Genomic DNA, 16,070 nt, shown 5'->3' with positions numbered 1-16,070 from the left:
GGCTCTGGCGGCATTCCAAAGCCTAAAATCATCCATGTCAAGCATACTACTAACTTCCAAGGTTGTAAGTTGCGAACGTCTATGTACTTTGCTTAACATTATGACTGGTTTTTAATAGTCTCCAGGACATGCTGCCCCGGACTAGCCTATGGAGGAAAGTATTTGTCAATTTGCGAATGATCCCCCTCCTTTTGACATGCAATTCGATGTATCGACTCGCCTCCCGTATAAAGAGGAACCAACAACAAAAGTACTACGCATCGACCTATGAGACCTACCGATGAAGCAAATCCTTCCTCTGCGGGAATAGCTGCATATCAGGTGATAGACAGATACAAACCACTCGGGGGCCAAAATCCAGCGGGGTGTCCCAGCTGCCCGGTTCCCGGTTTAAATCTGACATTATCGATGCCCCTGTGGTGAATCACAACGAATACCTAGGGAGAATCGGATCGGTAAAATGACCCGTCTGCCTGACCTGGTAAGAGATTCGAGGCTTGAAACTCACTTCCTCCCCGATTGCAGTGTGGAGACAGTTCACACTTACCATGAGTCCGATCCGACATCTGGTCGTCGAGTGGTCGCAAGATCCGAGCACTGGAAGCGACAAAGGAGAATCGGTGGGGGTGGCTACTCGACTGTTTGGTTGGAGGAATGCGCCCAGGGCTCTCGCTGTGACATTCAAGTTCGAGCAGTCAAGCAAATCGAGACAGGTGGTCGGTTTCACCGAATCGACTTCAATCGCGAGCTCGAGACGATTGCCAAGTTTTCTCATTCGAGGGTACGTGCTTTTAAAAGGGTTGACAGACCTGAAGTTTCGATTTGAATGCTGATTGTGCAACTGTTAGTATGAACGATGCTTTGTTCAATCCTTTGGTTGGTACCGCAGCCCCGAACATCTTTGGATTGCGATGGAGTATCTCGAACTAGGGGACATGCTCGACTATCTGGATGAGAGGCCGGCTTTGCCAGAAAGTCAAGCCCAGGAAATTACTTTTCAAATCTTGGAGGGCCTGAAAATGATGCACGAGAATGATTTTACGCACAGAGACCTGAAGCCTAAGGCAAGCAACCACATTTTTCTAACATGGTAGCTATAGCTACCGAGGCTAACATGGAAAGTAGAATATCCTGATCAAGTCCCACCCACCAGATGAGTGGTGGATTAAGATCGCAGACTTCGGAATTAGCAAACGCATCGAGGAATCGCCAGAAACATCAACAACATTGCGGGGAACAACGGGCTTCATTGCTCCCGAGCTTTACGGGTTTCTCGAGCCGGGGAGCCCATATGCAGCAGATATTTGGTCCTTGGGTGAGATCACCTTTCAAATGCTGACGAAGGCGCCAGCATTTAAGCCGATCGGGCGGCTGTCATCTTATACCACGCAACCAGAGAGATTCCCAGCATCTCTTCTGGATGAGGCTGGGGTATCCAAGCTGGGGATCGAGTTTGTTCGATCGCTTATGCGACCCGTCCCTGATAGTCGACTCACATCGGAAATGGCAATCCTCCATCCTTGGATCAAACCGTTGTCGCAAATACCTCTATTACCGCGCGCCGAAGCCCTGTTTCAACCTACCCCGACATTACAAGGTGTTTCTCCAGGAGGCAAAGACAAATTTCCATCAATAGAACAAATCACAGAAGAACTATCAACTGTTCGTCCACCCGAAATAATTCCGAAGGAAACCCCAAACGAGTCCAGTGGTGCAAAGCAATCACCAACGCCTGATGAAGAGATGGAAGAGAAGGTCGGCGAGGAAGACTTGACAAGAAGTCAAAGCTCTCTAGCTCGGGAGCCAAAAGCCCCATCTGTCTCATCGGATATTTCCAAAACCTCCAGCAGCCAAGCAACCAGTATATCATCCCAGCCCTCACCACCCAGCGATCGGCTTACGGAAGAGTGGTGGACCGGTCATCTCAGGCACGCAGGGCTTCTCGGCACAACTTCCAACGAAAGCGCGATCGGAGCTTCGCCAAAAAAGGCGGAATCTATTCTCAGGGGAATTTTTGCAAAGTCGAAACGTGTTCCCGAGGCCAAAGAAGATAAGGAACCAACGTGTGTTGAGCCATTGCGGCCTGCTAGCGGGATGAAGAATGCAGGGGCATTTCATAGCCAATCATTCCTAGAGGATCCCATTTCCGTGCCCGGATTCAAGTCAAATGAGTTCAAGGATGAAGTCAAGATGCACGGACCAGGAGAATCTATCAGCCAAGAACCTGATGTGCGATGTCTTGCGGACACTCTGATGCCGTCTTTGAGTTTAGATGAAAGTCTGAGCCGCGGCATCGGTGGCCTAGGTCTCTCAATACGTCAAAGACCGGTATTACTCGTATCTCGTTCGGCGGACGATGCGAATCTGGAAGCATGCCACTCTTCAAAGGCACGGATGTCTGAGCTAGAACAAAGGACCAGGCTCGAAACCGAATTGTGTTCCTGGTTACCATCTAGCCCCCCCTAGTCGGAACCGCACTCGGTCACAGACGGTGGATGAATCAAGAGATCCAAATAGAGGTATTGTCGCGCTGCCATTGATTGAGTCAGACGATGAGAAATATGGAAGGTCACCGTCACAATCCAGCAAACGGGGATTTGGCAGCAGAAGTGGTGTCGTTAACAAGATCGCGGCTGGATTTGGCTTCGGGAATGGTGACAGCGAAAAGGCAAAGGAATCGTCCTCCTCCCACAGTGGTTTCGGATATCGATTCACCCTCCCCATTCAAGCGAAAAGGCACAGACAAATATCCTTGTGTCCATACAATCTACGTCTAGTGACCGCCTCGGGGGATCCTACCGGTGTTGAGGTTTGGAGCATTCCCAAAAGATGTCGAATATCAACCGATAACATCTTCAAGAGCAATTCATGCATTGCTATATCTCATGGAGGAACTCTTTTCGCCTCCACATCGGGGAATTGTCTCACCGTTTGGAGCAGTTTTGACGGATCCAGTACCGCAATTACATCGACAGAAGGCTTGAAGAATCCCCAGTTCTCCCACGATGGCACTCTACTAGCAGCCATGTCAAGACAAAAGAAGATCCACATCTGGCAGGTATTCGACCATCATAATCTTGAATTGCAAAAGCTAAACACTCTGCATCTGGATGATAATGTTCTTGCCTTTGCTTTCCAGACCAGGAGAAGAAGAATCGCCGTGGCTCTGAACAATGCCATCAAGGTTTTCGGAGTATTTTCAAATCAGGATCACATCGATGGAATATATCAATTTGATCTTTCCGTCTTGGGGCGTTCCTTCAAACCGAAGAGGGTGGACAAGGAACGAGGGCTAGTAACGGCCCTATCAGCAAATGGGAGGATGACAGCGCAGGCTTACCCGGATGGCCTGATTGGATCAATACTCTTCATTCGTGACCTGAATGGAAAGGCTGACAAGAGAAGCCGGAAGTTCGTTGTGTCTCCTATTATCCAGACTATGACTTTCTCTTCAAGCGGTGAAATTCTGGCAGCTAGCACGAAAGGCCGTGATGTTATTCTGTGGGATGTTGTTCAAGGAAAACAGATTCTCCGACTTGAGAATTGTCATGAAACATCTATCACATGCATGTTTCTTGCTGATGAGGGAGAGCTGTTGGCAACTTGTTCTAGTGGTGAAGGTGTCAAGTTTTGGGGAACAGATGAAAGTATGGACCGCCTGGCCGAGAGAGCGATATAGTGGGCTGGCTAGTACTGGTAGAAGCAGTGAATTAATATAGTCTAGAGAATTGACAAACACTTTCATACTATCACTTCAATTCTACTTCAGTTGTTATTGTCTCTCGGATATACTTCGGATCGGGCCTTGTGGGCCTAACTTAGTGAGGAGACCCACCCGATCGCCACATTTATATTCAATTTGTACTAGTAATATTACTAAGGAGTATACGAGTAGATCTACTGGTGGACATTCAAATACAACAGTGGGTTTAAATTGATACTGAATGAATTAAATAATCCACAGCAATAAGTGTCTACCAGTGTATACCAGCTTATACTAACAGGGTGTCACGTGTCTTCCCCCGCAGCACTTCAACTCTTCCTCTTCATTCCTCCACACTTCGACTGCTCTTTCGCCCCTCCTACTCTTCGTTCCCTCTTCAATTCATGCTGTTTCGCTAAAACCTCTACATTCAGCCCTTCAATTTCTAATTTTGGGTTCTGCCCGCCCTTCACCAGGCCCTTGGTTTCGCAGGGCCGCCTGGACTCTGGCGCCGCCTGTTGTCCCACCTGTTCAGGCGCCTGATACTACGCCCAATTCATTAACTCCACCATTGTCAAAACTATCTACAACTGTTAGATTTCGTTCTACATCCTCCATGGTACACGGTGAGTCGCGTCGCTGATCTGTGCAACTCGGGCATATCAATGCTAACGATGATCCCTCCACCAGCTTTGGCTTCTTTCAGGTCGCGAACAAATCTCCATCGAGGATCCCCTTTTTCTCCGCCTGAAATCACTTGCCTCTATTCTTCTCGCCATGATAATTCCCCCCTCGACTCGACCAGTTTCGGTCAAATCGTTGGCCGGCAGCCCACTCCGAAAACCCCAGGATTTCCCCGAGAATGTTGAGGAAGAGCTCCGCAGTATCAACAATGACTTCCCACTCATCGACTTTGATTTTGAATTGACTCCTGTTCAACGTGTCCCTCATCCTGCACCTTCATCTGTATGCGACCCGGTCGTCCAGCAGTCTCTATTTCCAACTTCATTTGAAACGGCCACGTCTCATGGTGCGAAGAATCGCAGTTCCGCCTTTTCAAGGTTGCCTTCTGAGATTCATGACAAGATCCTGGATTATCTTCTCGGTCAGAAGGTTTCCGTGTCCAGCCCGAGTGTGACCGCAGTGTCATCTCCCAACAGCTGGACCAAAGCGCCTCGTTTTTCTCGTCGCAAGAAAGTGACAGATCTGACCTTGGTTTGTCACTCGTGGAGGAACCCCATCCAATCCCGTCTCTATCGGCACAGTAAGTTCAGTTGAGACAAAGCCCCCTGTGGTGAAATTATTAAAGGTGCTGATTCTGTTTAGTCGAACTGAAGGGCACGAATGATGAGATGCTCGAATGTCGACAATGGTTCCTTGAAAATACGCACCTTCTTCGATACGTCCGCGTGGTGGAGATCTGGATCCCTGTTTGGGGCAAGCGCTCCTACACTCCAGTTCCACGCAACCTTGAAAGAAGATCCAGCCATCATCGGATCTTCATGTCGAGGACGATGGGCTGGGAAGAAGTGCAACACCCCCCATATGATATTCCGTTTCTTCCTTCGGAGGAGAATGCAACCATGGAGGAGATCTTTCAGCATATGCAGCTCTTTACCTCCGCACGAGTCCTCATCTTGCAAGGTGGCCACGCGAACACCCCGCCCGAACTCCGACACTTCCGAAATGGACAGGATGATGAACCGGCTCGTAGCCTTCCAAGACTGCCACACATCGAGACGTTTGTTATGCGCGGCGCCTGGAATCTGGTTCGCAAACACCACCAGTGGAAGAATATTGTTAGGGCCCTGCCTTCCTTACGCGAATGGCACGCTGTTTACCCTACTCTCCGCTCAGATGTGGATGAACTGATTAGCAAAATATTCCGTCACCCACCAACCCACCTCCGTCATCTCAATCTGAACCTGGAAGGAACCGGCATCGGAGAGGAGATAGGACCTCTTCAGCAGTTCTCTGATATTGTCTGTGCTTTACTCGGCGAGGTTGCCTTCCGTCTTGAAACTCTCTCTTTCACCGGCAAAGTATGCGATGGTTTATTCGGCAATTTGGAATACCTCGCTAGAAAGGCACGGTGGCCTCCTCGTCTTCGATCCATTGAACTTTCTGTTTTGAGCTGCTGCCCGGATCCTGCGTACATGGCGGGCTATCCATACCCGGTTCGAGGAATTACCGACATCGGTTTCATTCACGCCTTCGAAAGACTCGTCTTGCAAGCAATTGTCTGCCTAGAGTTCCTTCCGGCACTCACATACCTCAATATTCGCTTTCTCGATGTGTCACCTTTCATTCCTCAAGTGAAGCCGTACTTCCGACTCAAAGGCAACGAATGTACTGGACTGTGGAGTGATGCCATTTTGAAATCCTTGAAGCGAAGTCGCCCCCTCGCGAAATATGTCGAACTTGCCGATGGAATCAAGCCCCTGTTCAGCGACGATGGGCACCTTCTAGGTGTTTCGCACATACCCCGCCAGCCGTTGAGTATCAATGCTCGCATGTACGAGTACATTGCCAGATAGAGGCTCAATATCTCTCCACTTTCATCAACCGCTCTCCCCAACCCCCCGTTTTCTTTCTGCTGCTTTATCGCTTGAGCGTTTCTCGCGGATACCCCGTCATCGAGTATTCTTCCTCTTGACATTGTTACTCTTATTTCTTTTATTGTATATTATGATCGGATCACTATTTCTAATGTCTTAATATCAAGTGGTAATCTACGTGGTTAGATGTGGGGTGGTAAATTTCAACTTCAAGCTATTCTCAACTCCAGTTCTTCCAGGTTTTCTTTGAATACTGATCAATCTTTATTTTCTTCTAATTCATATTCTTTTCTAGTATCGATGAATCAATTCACACCGGCCCATCTCGAGTGCAGCAGTAGTACTAGGCCTATCATGGAATGATGTGCGAGGAGACGCCATCACAAGGCTGGAAACGGGCCAAGGACGCGCACATTATATTGTTTAACTGAGAGGCTCTCTAGTTGGTTCCTCGCCGCAGCCTTGAGGCCCCAATTGAGAATTTCAGGTACGGGGTTAAAGCGTAGTACCGACGGACTCGGAGTTTATATGACCGGCCTCCACCGATCCCGATGGAATCGGAATCGGAATTTGATACTACAGGTAGTTAACAGCCCCCACGTGCGTCAAAAATGCGTTTGCAGAATACTTCCTAGTCAGTTTCCTTCAAAATAATTGCGACAATTGCTGGGGCCCCACGCCTCAGGCATCCACGCCGGTCTTTCCTCTCATCTGAATAGCTTCACTCTCTTCTTCTCTCACCACACCAAACACCATCACTTTCGTCGCTTGCTCCCATTTTCACCCATCACCTCATGCCAGCCATAGACAACACTGTCAAGCTCACACACTTGACAACAAAGTCTGAAATTGACGCACCAGTCAACGAAGCCACCATGCAAAGCATCAAAGAACGGTACGAAGCAGAAAAGGTGAAACGACTTCGCGATGACGGAAACGCCTAATACATCGACGCCAGCAAATCAGCCCAGTTCGAACAATTCGGCGCTGACCCATGGATTGCCCCGGTCTCAATCGAACCAATCTCGACCAAGTTTCCCGACAACCAGATCGAAATGCTCATCGTCGGAGCAGGATCGGGCGGAATCCGATACGCAGTCCAAATGATCAAATCGGGCATTCCGGCCCAGAATATTCGAATCATCGATCCAGCTGGTGGATTCGGGGGAACGTGGTACTGGAATCGATACCCAGGGGTGATGTGTGATGTCGAGAGCTACATCTATCTGCCTTTCCTCGAAGAAACGGGGTATGTACCTCGACAGCGATATTCGTGCGGCGAGGAGATACTCGAATATGCCAATCTTGTCACCAGACATTTCGGACTTGTCGAGTGTGGTGTCTTCCAGACTCAAGCAGAAAAATTGGTTTGGGATGATGATGCGAAGATATGGCATGTCGGTCTTGTGCAGTCTCGCAAGGGTGAAGATCCGCAACGACTCGGTGTTCGATCTAATTTCGTCTCGATTGCGGTGGGAGTCCTGAACTGGCTGAAATTCCCAGGCATTCCGGGGATTCTGGATTATCGGGGTGAGATGTTTCATACGTCGCGTTGGGCATATGATATCACTGGTGGATCTCCCAAGGATCTATGTCTTGACAAGCTGAAGAATAAGACAGTGGCTATCATCGGTACCGAAGCCTGTTCTATCCAAGCTGTGCCACAGCTCGCACGTTGGTGCAAACACCTCTATGTCATCCAGCGAACTCCCGCTTCAGTCGACATTCGTGACCAGAGAGAGACGGACGTACACCGGTTCAATGCAGAGGTTTGCACAGACAAAGGATGGCAAGGAGAGCGAATGAAAAATTTCAACGCGCATTTCACGCTCGGTGAGCCGCCAGCTGTGAATCTCGTTGACGACGAATGGACTCGTGTACCGGCCTTGGTCGGAATCACCGGCAATCCAAACGGGCCTATACCACCCAGCGAAATTGCCGCATACACATCGAAATTGATTGAAATCGACATACCCCGACAGAACCGAATTCGCGCGCGGGTTGACGAGCAAGTCAATGATCCAGTCACAGCAGTGAAACTGAAGCCCTGGTACCCATCCTTCTGCAAGCGACCTCTCCTCCACGACGACTATCTGGCGTCTTTCAACAAAAGCAATGTGTCTCTCATCGACACAGATGGAAAAGGCGTGGGTAGAATTACTGCCGACTCCTTGATCGTCGGGAACGAGGAGTACAAAGCAGATATCATAATCTTCGCCACGGGATATCGATCTCCATCAACAGGAACAACCGCCGACAAGGCTAACCCTGACCATAATCGGGAAGAACGGAGTTTCCATGAGTACTGAATGGCCTCGCTTCGGGCCAACGACTTTGCGCGGAATCCTTGACGTCAAGTTTCCGAATCTGTTCCTCTCCGGTCCCCAACAAGCCGGACTTAGCGGGAACTATGCCTTCACTCTGGGCGAATATGCGAAGCATGCAGCGTACATTCTCTCCGAATCCAAGCATCGCGCCAATGGAAAACCTTTCGCTGTTGCGCCCACTGCCGAAGCCGCGGAGGACTGGGCTAAACTGGTCACAATGAATTCGCCGGCAATGGCGGTGATGGCCGGGTGTATGCCGGGATATTACAATCTTGAGGGCGAACTGGTGCGTCTGCCGGTGGAGTATCAAGCTATCGCTGCGCGGTCGGGGGTCTGGGGCTCTGGAATCGAGGACTGGTTAGATGTGATTGAGAAATGGCGCGCGGCTGGTAGCATGGAAGGGATCGAGCTGCGGTTTTAGTTTAGTTGAGCACAGTCAGAAGAAACAGGTTACATGAAACACGAATGTAAGAAGAAAGATGAATGACGCTTCATTGTTATTACAAAGTACTCAATTTTCCCAATGAACCTTTTTAGCCAAGGCGATCGGATCGCCATTGAAACCAGCATCTTGCACGATCATGCCAAGGATCCAGATGTTAATAGCGAAGAAGACCAAAGATGCTAGGAAGAGGCCAGGAACAAACGATGAAAGGCCAAGGAATTCGAGATTGAAGCCTTGCCATAACCAAAGAGCCTGCCCCACGACCCAAAGGACTGCAGCCGATATACCAAGCGTCGGCTTACGCATGAGTGATGAGGTGGGGAGATAGAATGGTAATAGGATCAGGTACCAGATGAAGTACTTTGATGAGGTTAGTAGACGAACAGAGCACCACGAGATCCAGAATTCAGACATACCTGACTAGTGCAGACTTTGTTAAAAGTAACAAAAGCAAATGTCTGAGCCAGCATAGCAGTAGCGAGATTCTTCTTCGCCAGAGCCAAAGGCAAAGCAACAACAGAAAGAATCAGCTGAGGCAGGAAAGCCAAAGATTCAGAGTGGAAGCCCGCCACCCCAGTCGAAGTAAGATACAGCAGGGTGGCGTAAGGCGAAAAATTATGACGATGATCAATGCGAGTGAGGTGATGGAAGAAAGTGTGTTGAAGAAACGGCATTCCGTACCAGAGATACATAACACCATTGAGCGCGACAAATGTCGCCAACGCCGAAAGAGTAAATCGAACTCTGGAATGCGTCACGAACTCCATAGCCCGAGTGAAAGGATCAACATCCGACTTCGTAGCCGGCTTACCATCCCGCTGTGCATCCCACCACCAAAGAATAGAAGCTCCATAAATGAAAGGATAAATCTTTAAATGCACCGCAAGACCAAGAATAGCGCCAGCCGTGATGGGTCTTTTTGTAAGAGTCGCCCACAAAAGAGCCGCAACGAATACACCCAGTAGACCCTCGGAACTACCGCGGGTACTGATATTCGCGACCATGGGGTTCCACAGCCAGACAGCGGAGACGTATTTCAGCGCTTTGATGGTAGACATGCGATACACACGACGCAAGAGCTGAAGTACAAACCACCCAGCAAGAACATCAGCTGAAGCGAAAAGGATCTTACCAAATGCAAACGAGACCGCGGACCAGGGAGGTGGGAGTTGCCAGGCAGTTGGGACAAGCATCCACGCGAGGAGGGGGTGTATCGATAAGTATCCCGCGCGTAGGGAGAGTCACCGTTTGCGACGTAGCGCGATGCATCGGTGAAGACCATGTAGTCGATATCAGTATACTTGACGGCGGAGTTGGCATCCTGCCAGCCTCCGTAGACGAGCAAGATGAGGCGGAGGAAACAAGCGCCGACGAGGACGCGGGGGACTGTGAAGATGACGGAGGAAGGCATCTTGGAGCACTTGAAGCAATTGAATGAACAAGCGCGTGAAAGAAGTGGAATATGGAATAAGATCGAATTCACTTCCAATCTTGATGCGATCTGATTGATATTGGTTTGGGTCCCAGACAAAGAAGTGGAGCGAGGCCGAGGCACTTCAATGGCAATCCAGAGCCCCCGGTAAGAAAAGACGTGTCCCAGGCAGTCCGAGTCGATTCAACTTTGGAATTAAAGATAGGAACAATGGCTGGATTGCCTAGCCTTTGTTCCCAGAGCCGCGGTGGGTGGGATGTTTGTTTGATGTTTACAGATCGCCGCAAAAGTTGGAGGAGCCGCGTGATTTGCCGAATGTGGATGACTCAGCAGAGGCCCCGAAGGCGGAAGGAGCGAGTGCCGCTGGAAGGAGCGACGCTGCTTTAACAACAACAACAAAAACAACGAACTATGCAGACAACACAATACAGAGAGGAGAGTAAAAGAGAATAGAGTGGAAGAAAATAGAATAAAATGGAGATAATATTTATTTGATGTGGTCATCAAATAAATATATCAAGATGAATGAATATGCTGCGTTGCTTCGTTTCTGTCCCTGCTAAACCTACATGCCCAATCCAAAACAGCCAAACACACAACAAAGGAATAGAGAAGAACAAGATATAATCAACAAAAGCTAAGTAAAATGTTACTACCCTCAGTAATAGAGTGGTGCATTGACAAAGTAGGAATCCGGCATCGGCTCGAAATACGGGTGAGTCCCAAACTTCGGACCCTTCTCGTGATCCGGCGTCAACAAGGCCATCGCTTCATTGCGTGTATCCAAGTCTGATAGGCCGGGCCAGAGGTTCGAGTTATCACTCCAACTAAGATACTCCCACAGGTACTGCCCAGAGTCATCCACAAATGGGGTGGCCAGTGGGTCTGCGAGACCATTCTCGCCCAGTGAGATCCCCATACGAGATGATGGGTCGGACGTCGAGAACATACTGCTGGTCATATCTCGGCCAGCTGGGAAGAAATTACCGAAGGAGCTGGGTGCACTCGTGGCCGATGATAGATCCTGATTACGTTTGCTTGCCTCATAGATGCGAGCCAGCGCATCAAGGGACCGCTTGGCCGTATGCCCGAAAGATTGCATTCGGGCCAGTGTAGTCAAGGCAGTTTCGACCTGTGCTTGACAAGACTCAATACTTGCGCGGTGATCGTCAGCAGTCGGATCGTTGAGGAAGAGGCCGACGAGCGGGACGAGGGAGGCCTGGAATGTCCACCAAACGGCATTCCACCCGCAGAGCTGGTTCAGTTGAGCCGTCGCGGCGATGTTTTGGATAGAGATTTCCGCTACTTCGCGGCACTTTTCGATAGCGGTTCGCTCCTCGGCGCGGAGGGCGATGTAGGGGACTCGGCGCATGGCGTAGCTCAGCAACGTTGGTCGGTAGATGAGCATCCGTTGATTATAGTATCGCCATCGCATGACTGTGCGGACAGTGCTGATGGCTTCGTTGCACGGTTCGTGGTCTTTCAGGACGGGTGGCAAGTTATCCCACCATTCCAAGAGCTGTACATCCGCATGGGCCATCTCTTGGTGCTTGACGAGTGGAGCCGCAGCAAGTGATTCTTGGATCTGGGTAGCGATTTTTGAAAAGCGAATGTTTTCAACGAGCGGGAGAATTTCCAGAATGTTTTCCTATGTCGCAGTGAGTGACTATGAGATTATGTTGGGGGATAGGCCAGTATATACCTTATCTCTGCAGTTGGGAGGCTTGACCGTAATGTTGGGTCCAAAACGACCCATACTTGGTCGGCCAAGGGTCATACCTCCCCAGGTGTCCATGACGAATAAGGACCACCAGACCCGTCGCTTAATATCCATGGATGCCATCTTAGCCGGGGTCGGTATTTGCCGGTTCTCGACAAATTCCTTGTGCAGTCCCTGCCCTGCCGCCATTCGCAACGCGGCGCCCATCAGAGAATATGCGAGATTGGGTTGACTAATATAATGACAGTACCACCCACCTACAAGACCAAAAGCCTGGATAGTTTCGAGGTGAGAACTGCCGAGAGAGCTTAAGCTCAGGTGGCTTTTACAACGGAGGAAGTAGGTCTGGTGTGTCGTGTCGTCAGGGGTAGAAGCAGCCACACACCCCAAAGCCAGCACGATGTTGAGTAGCGCAAGCCAGTGATCATCCTTGCGTCGACCAGAGATGTATGTTTCGCGGAAATGCTGCTCATCGATGAGTGGTGCGAATGCCTGGAAGTACATGAAATACGAGTCCAGCATCTGCATCTCGGTAGGTATGAATGGATGTGGTGGAGTGGTAGGCTGGTGATGTGACCACCCCTGTTGCACGTCAAACGCATGGGCGGCCTGGTTGCCCGAGCTCATAGGTGGGGTTCTATCGAAGTAGGAAGCACACCCTGGGTCCAGCCAAACGATGACTTTGAGCACGGCCTGAATGGATGATACGCCCAGGTAGGATGATGGGTGCCTGGCGGAAAGAGAGAGCGCATTCACATCATCCGAAACACCCTCGACAAGGTCGCTGGAGCTGGTATGACGGCTATCATCCACCTCTTCTGGCATCGTTTGAAGGGATTCAAGGTTGTCATCTTCATTTGAGAGTGGGGAGACGTGTGCCTCGACAGAAACAGAGGTTGCTGGGGAAGCAGGGTGCGGTGCAGTCACGCTTTGAGTTGATGCCATGGATGTTAAAGGGGAGTAACTTGATGTCAACTCGATCAGTTTCTCCCGGGGGAGGTTGACGAGGGACTCGGGGGCGATGTTTGGGAACAGCTTCCCTAGAATGTTTCGATATTCATCAAGAGTGGTCGACAGTTTCTCGACATGCCTTTGGCAACTATTTAGTTATCATCGCGAGACCTCACGATCAGAGCTGGATAGACTTACCTCCTTGATGGCCGAGGGTCGGAATATTGACATTGGTCGGACTTCTTATACCAGCGACAGGCTTCGCATGGCTTCTCACCGTCGCACTTGATCTTGCGATGCCGGCATGATGTACAAGCACGAAGTGTCGTCACTCGCCGACTAACGGATTCACGACGTTCCGTTGGCGGTCGGTTTTTGGCAGGCGATGCTGCTCCGGGGTTTTCAAAGCCTTCAAAGGTGTGGAACATGTTTGCGACGGTCACCCAAGATTTGCCGATCAGAGTCACATATTTTGAAGGAATCGGATGTGAGTGGAAAGGCGGCGGCGTCGTATGATAAGCGCTAATCCCACAGTGGAATGTTCCAATATGGCAGTATGTCAGTATGGCAATATGACTATTGCCCCCTCGGTGGAGATGGATGTCGTAGTAATGTGGTGGTCATGAAAGATGGCAGATCATGTCGTCAGAAGGAATAACCGGTAAATGAGAGAACCAGGGGGAACGGAATATAAAGAAAAGAGAAGGCAACAGAACGAGTAGGCCAGTGCGTGCGGGCCGAAGGACGACTAAAACCAAAAGGAAATAGTGAAAGAATCGTGGAGAATAGCCTGATCCGCCTAAAGCCCAAATCTCCCCGCATTTTAGGGAACGCAAGCTCCTTGGGGTGAGTCCGGGGATCCGAAGACCTCGCTTATTGGGTGGCACACAGGTTCTTGGTCCAGTCATTCTCCCAGGAGGCATGCATTTAATATCCCCAAGCACCAGACCGGTGATGAGCGCGATCCCCAGCGCTAACTGGGATCGGCTGTGGAGGTGGAGGTGGAGGTGGAGGTGGAGATGGAGGTGGGCGGATTCGAATTTGAATGAGACCGATACAATTTACGATAATTTCTAGGCCATCCGCGTCATCGCCGTCTTGCTAAAGACTACCGGCATAACCAGGGTAGGGTTCTAATGTCCATCCTGTAGTGAATACCGAAGGGGTAGCGGTGTACCGGGTTCCAGGATGCATCGAGGATGCATCGAGCATCCATTACATCCGGCCAGTGCTGACGACCACGCGCCAGGCTGACCGGGGTCCGGGGTTGTTGAGGCAAATGACGGATGCTGTAGGCTCATCCACACGCCACAAGGTCGGCATCCATGCGCCGGACTGGCAGTCAGAATTTCTCCAGGGGTGAATACAATTTTCCCGGGTCGCTTGAATTCAAAAGGAAGATGGAATGGGGTGGAGATGCGTTAGTGGAGTATGGAGTGGAATGAGGCCCTGGCCCTGCAGATGCGACGATCGTCTGGGGGAGATGCTGCACAGAACTTATCGTGGATCCAGGGTCTACTACCCTCGAACTCATCTCACCCTCTCATCTCACCCTCTCATCACCCCGCCGGCATTTTGTCCCGCTTGCCCGGCAGTAGCGGGAGTAGTTTCGTGTTTGTGGTAGCATAGCCTCATGCAGGGGAATTAGTGAATTAGGGGCAATTCGGATTTGGGGTGGGCAGGATCAACGATCTTCGAGGGTCGCATGAATATTGGAGGACTACTCGGGACCACGGTCTGAGACGAATGAAATGAAAGAGAACAATAGAGTGAACCTGGTCAAGCGGGGCCCAACATACAATTCCCCCAATGATTACTGGGAGGGATTCAGGAAGGCCGAGGGATATCCGGACATGATGTCCGTTTTGAGTTAAGGGCCCGAGATGGAGTTTGGGTACAACGGCTATTCTTCGAGCCCACCTCGAATGCCGGACTGCATGACATGGCAGAAGAGTGCAGAGTTCAATTCAAGACTTTAGGGCAGAGTAGTAAAGTGGAGAAACATGAACGAGGGGGCGAGAAAGAAACACCTGGGGGGAATATGCGAGGTCTGGTCGTGGAGGTGGCGGGGTTGACCAGGATGGATTGCACTGGCACATGGCAAGGGGAGGAGGATTCCAGCACTGGGAATGCCAAGAGTGGAGCGCGTGTTCCTGTCACAACCGACAATAGACCGTTGGCCAGGGACAGAGGGTGGAGAGAGGCCATTGGATCGGTTAGAAGGATTGGGCTGACTGGGTGGATTTAGTGTCGAAGTTAGTGGGTTTCAGCGGACTCGAGCATGGCACTCCAGGGCTGGAGGTGCAGGGAGGGTGCAGGAGCAAGCGTCGATGCGAATGTCCAGATTTGCTCGAGCTAGTTCTGAGAGGGAAAGGGAATAGAGTTGAGGCCGGTGAGAGAAGATGGCAGAGAGTAGCCAGGCATCCGAGTCACCTTGGTGAATACGGAGGATATATGAAGTAGACTTCGACATGAGAGCTGGGCGGAGTTGGGCTCCGTGTCGAAACGGGTAATCAGTGTGGTAGGCTGGCGTGATCGATGAATATATATCAACATTCTCTGGTATAACCACCATTTGAAGCTTGTGGTTAGTTGAAAGTGTATGGACTGTGAGTATTGTACTGTAGTACTGATTCTGATACTCCAATGATTGAGAGATGAAGAAGACAAAAAGGAAAGAAGGTGCAAATAAGGTGATGGTTGCTGCCTGAGTGCCTGAATCATGTGACTGCGGGGACTCCGCGTCCAAAAGGGAAGGCGCGTGGGGGGGATTCCCTTATCGATAAGCAGCTCCTTCCTTACGTGAGGTAGAGTACTTCTTATGCCTCAGGTGACTTTGTGAATTAAATAACTTAGACAGCTGCGAGTTCCTCTTTGCCTTCTCCTCCTCTTCATTTCTCACTACTCACTACTCTTTATCCATTTCATTCCATT

At 50.3% G+C, this 16,070-nt stretch overlaps 6 protein-coding genes across 6 annotated transcripts; 4 read left to right on the top strand and 2 right to left on the bottom strand.

Annotated features, from left to right (window-relative positions):
* Positions 1-460: 460 nt before the first annotated feature.
* On the top strand, positions 461-1,094 carry N7509_008102 (uncharacterized protein; the record flags this gene model as incomplete). Its single annotated transcript, XM_056632739.1, has 2 exons — positions 461-781; positions 849-1,094. 2 exons carry the CDS (start codon positions 461-463, stop codon positions 1,092-1,094), a joined length of 567 nt encoding a protein of 188 aa, XP_056488290.1.
* A 20-nt stretch (positions 1,095-1,114) lies between these two features.
* N7509_008101 (uncharacterized protein) lies at positions 1,115-3,679 on the top strand (the record flags this gene model as incomplete). Its single annotated transcript, XM_056632738.1, has 3 exons — positions 1,115-1,121; positions 1,154-2,435; positions 2,467-3,679. The coding sequence occupies 3 exons, from the start codon at positions 1,115-1,117 to the stop codon at positions 3,677-3,679; spliced, it is 2,502 nt and encodes an 833-aa protein (XP_056488289.1).
* A 640-nt stretch (positions 3,680-4,319) lies between these two features.
* On the top strand, positions 4,320-6,240 carry N7509_008100 (uncharacterized protein; the record flags this gene model as incomplete). Its single annotated transcript, XM_056632737.1, has 3 exons — positions 4,320-4,329; positions 4,410-4,967; positions 5,030-6,240. The coding sequence occupies 3 exons, from the start codon at positions 4,320-4,322 to the stop codon at positions 6,238-6,240; spliced, it is 1,779 nt and encodes a 592-aa protein (XP_056488288.1).
* Positions 6,241-7,055: 815 nt separating this feature from the next.
* N7509_008099 (flavin-containing monooxygenase) lies at positions 7,056-9,009 on the top strand (the record flags this gene model as incomplete). Its single annotated transcript, XM_056632736.1, has 3 exons — positions 7,056-7,156; positions 7,220-8,438; positions 8,506-9,009. The coding sequence occupies 3 exons, from the start codon at positions 7,056-7,058 to the stop codon at positions 9,007-9,009; spliced, it is 1,824 nt and encodes a 607-aa protein (XP_056488287.1).
* A 90-nt stretch (positions 9,010-9,099) lies between these two features.
* N7509_008098 (glycosylphosphatidylinositol-alpha 1,4 mannosyltransferase I) lies at positions 9,100-10,444 on the bottom strand (the record flags this gene model as incomplete). Its single annotated transcript, XM_056632735.1, has 3 exons — positions 9,100-9,393; positions 9,450-10,020; positions 10,101-10,444. The coding sequence occupies 3 exons, from the start codon at positions 10,442-10,444 to the stop codon at positions 9,100-9,102; spliced, it is 1,209 nt and encodes a 402-aa protein (XP_056488286.1).
* Positions 10,445-11,123: 679 nt separating this feature from the next.
* On the bottom strand, positions 11,124-13,564 carry N7509_008097 (uncharacterized protein; the record flags this gene model as incomplete). Its single annotated transcript, XM_056632734.1, has 3 exons — positions 11,124-12,113; positions 12,168-13,275; positions 13,335-13,564. 3 exons carry the CDS (start codon positions 13,562-13,564, stop codon positions 11,124-11,126), a joined length of 2,328 nt encoding a protein of 775 aa, XP_056488285.1.
* Between the last annotated feature and the right edge of the window lie 2,506 nt (positions 13,565-16,070).

This window comes from Penicillium cosmopolitanum, assembly GCF_028827165.1.
Source record: "Penicillium cosmopolitanum strain IBT 29677 chromosome Unknown utg000008l:1.0-4398992.0:1.0-4402845.0, whole genome shotgun sequence".
Taxonomy (NCBI): domain Eukaryota; kingdom Fungi; phylum Ascomycota; class Eurotiomycetes; order Eurotiales; family Aspergillaceae; genus Penicillium; species Penicillium cosmopolitanum.
The sequence above is the reverse complement of the archived record's forward strand: the minus strand, read 5'-3'. Positions and strand labels throughout refer to the sequence as shown.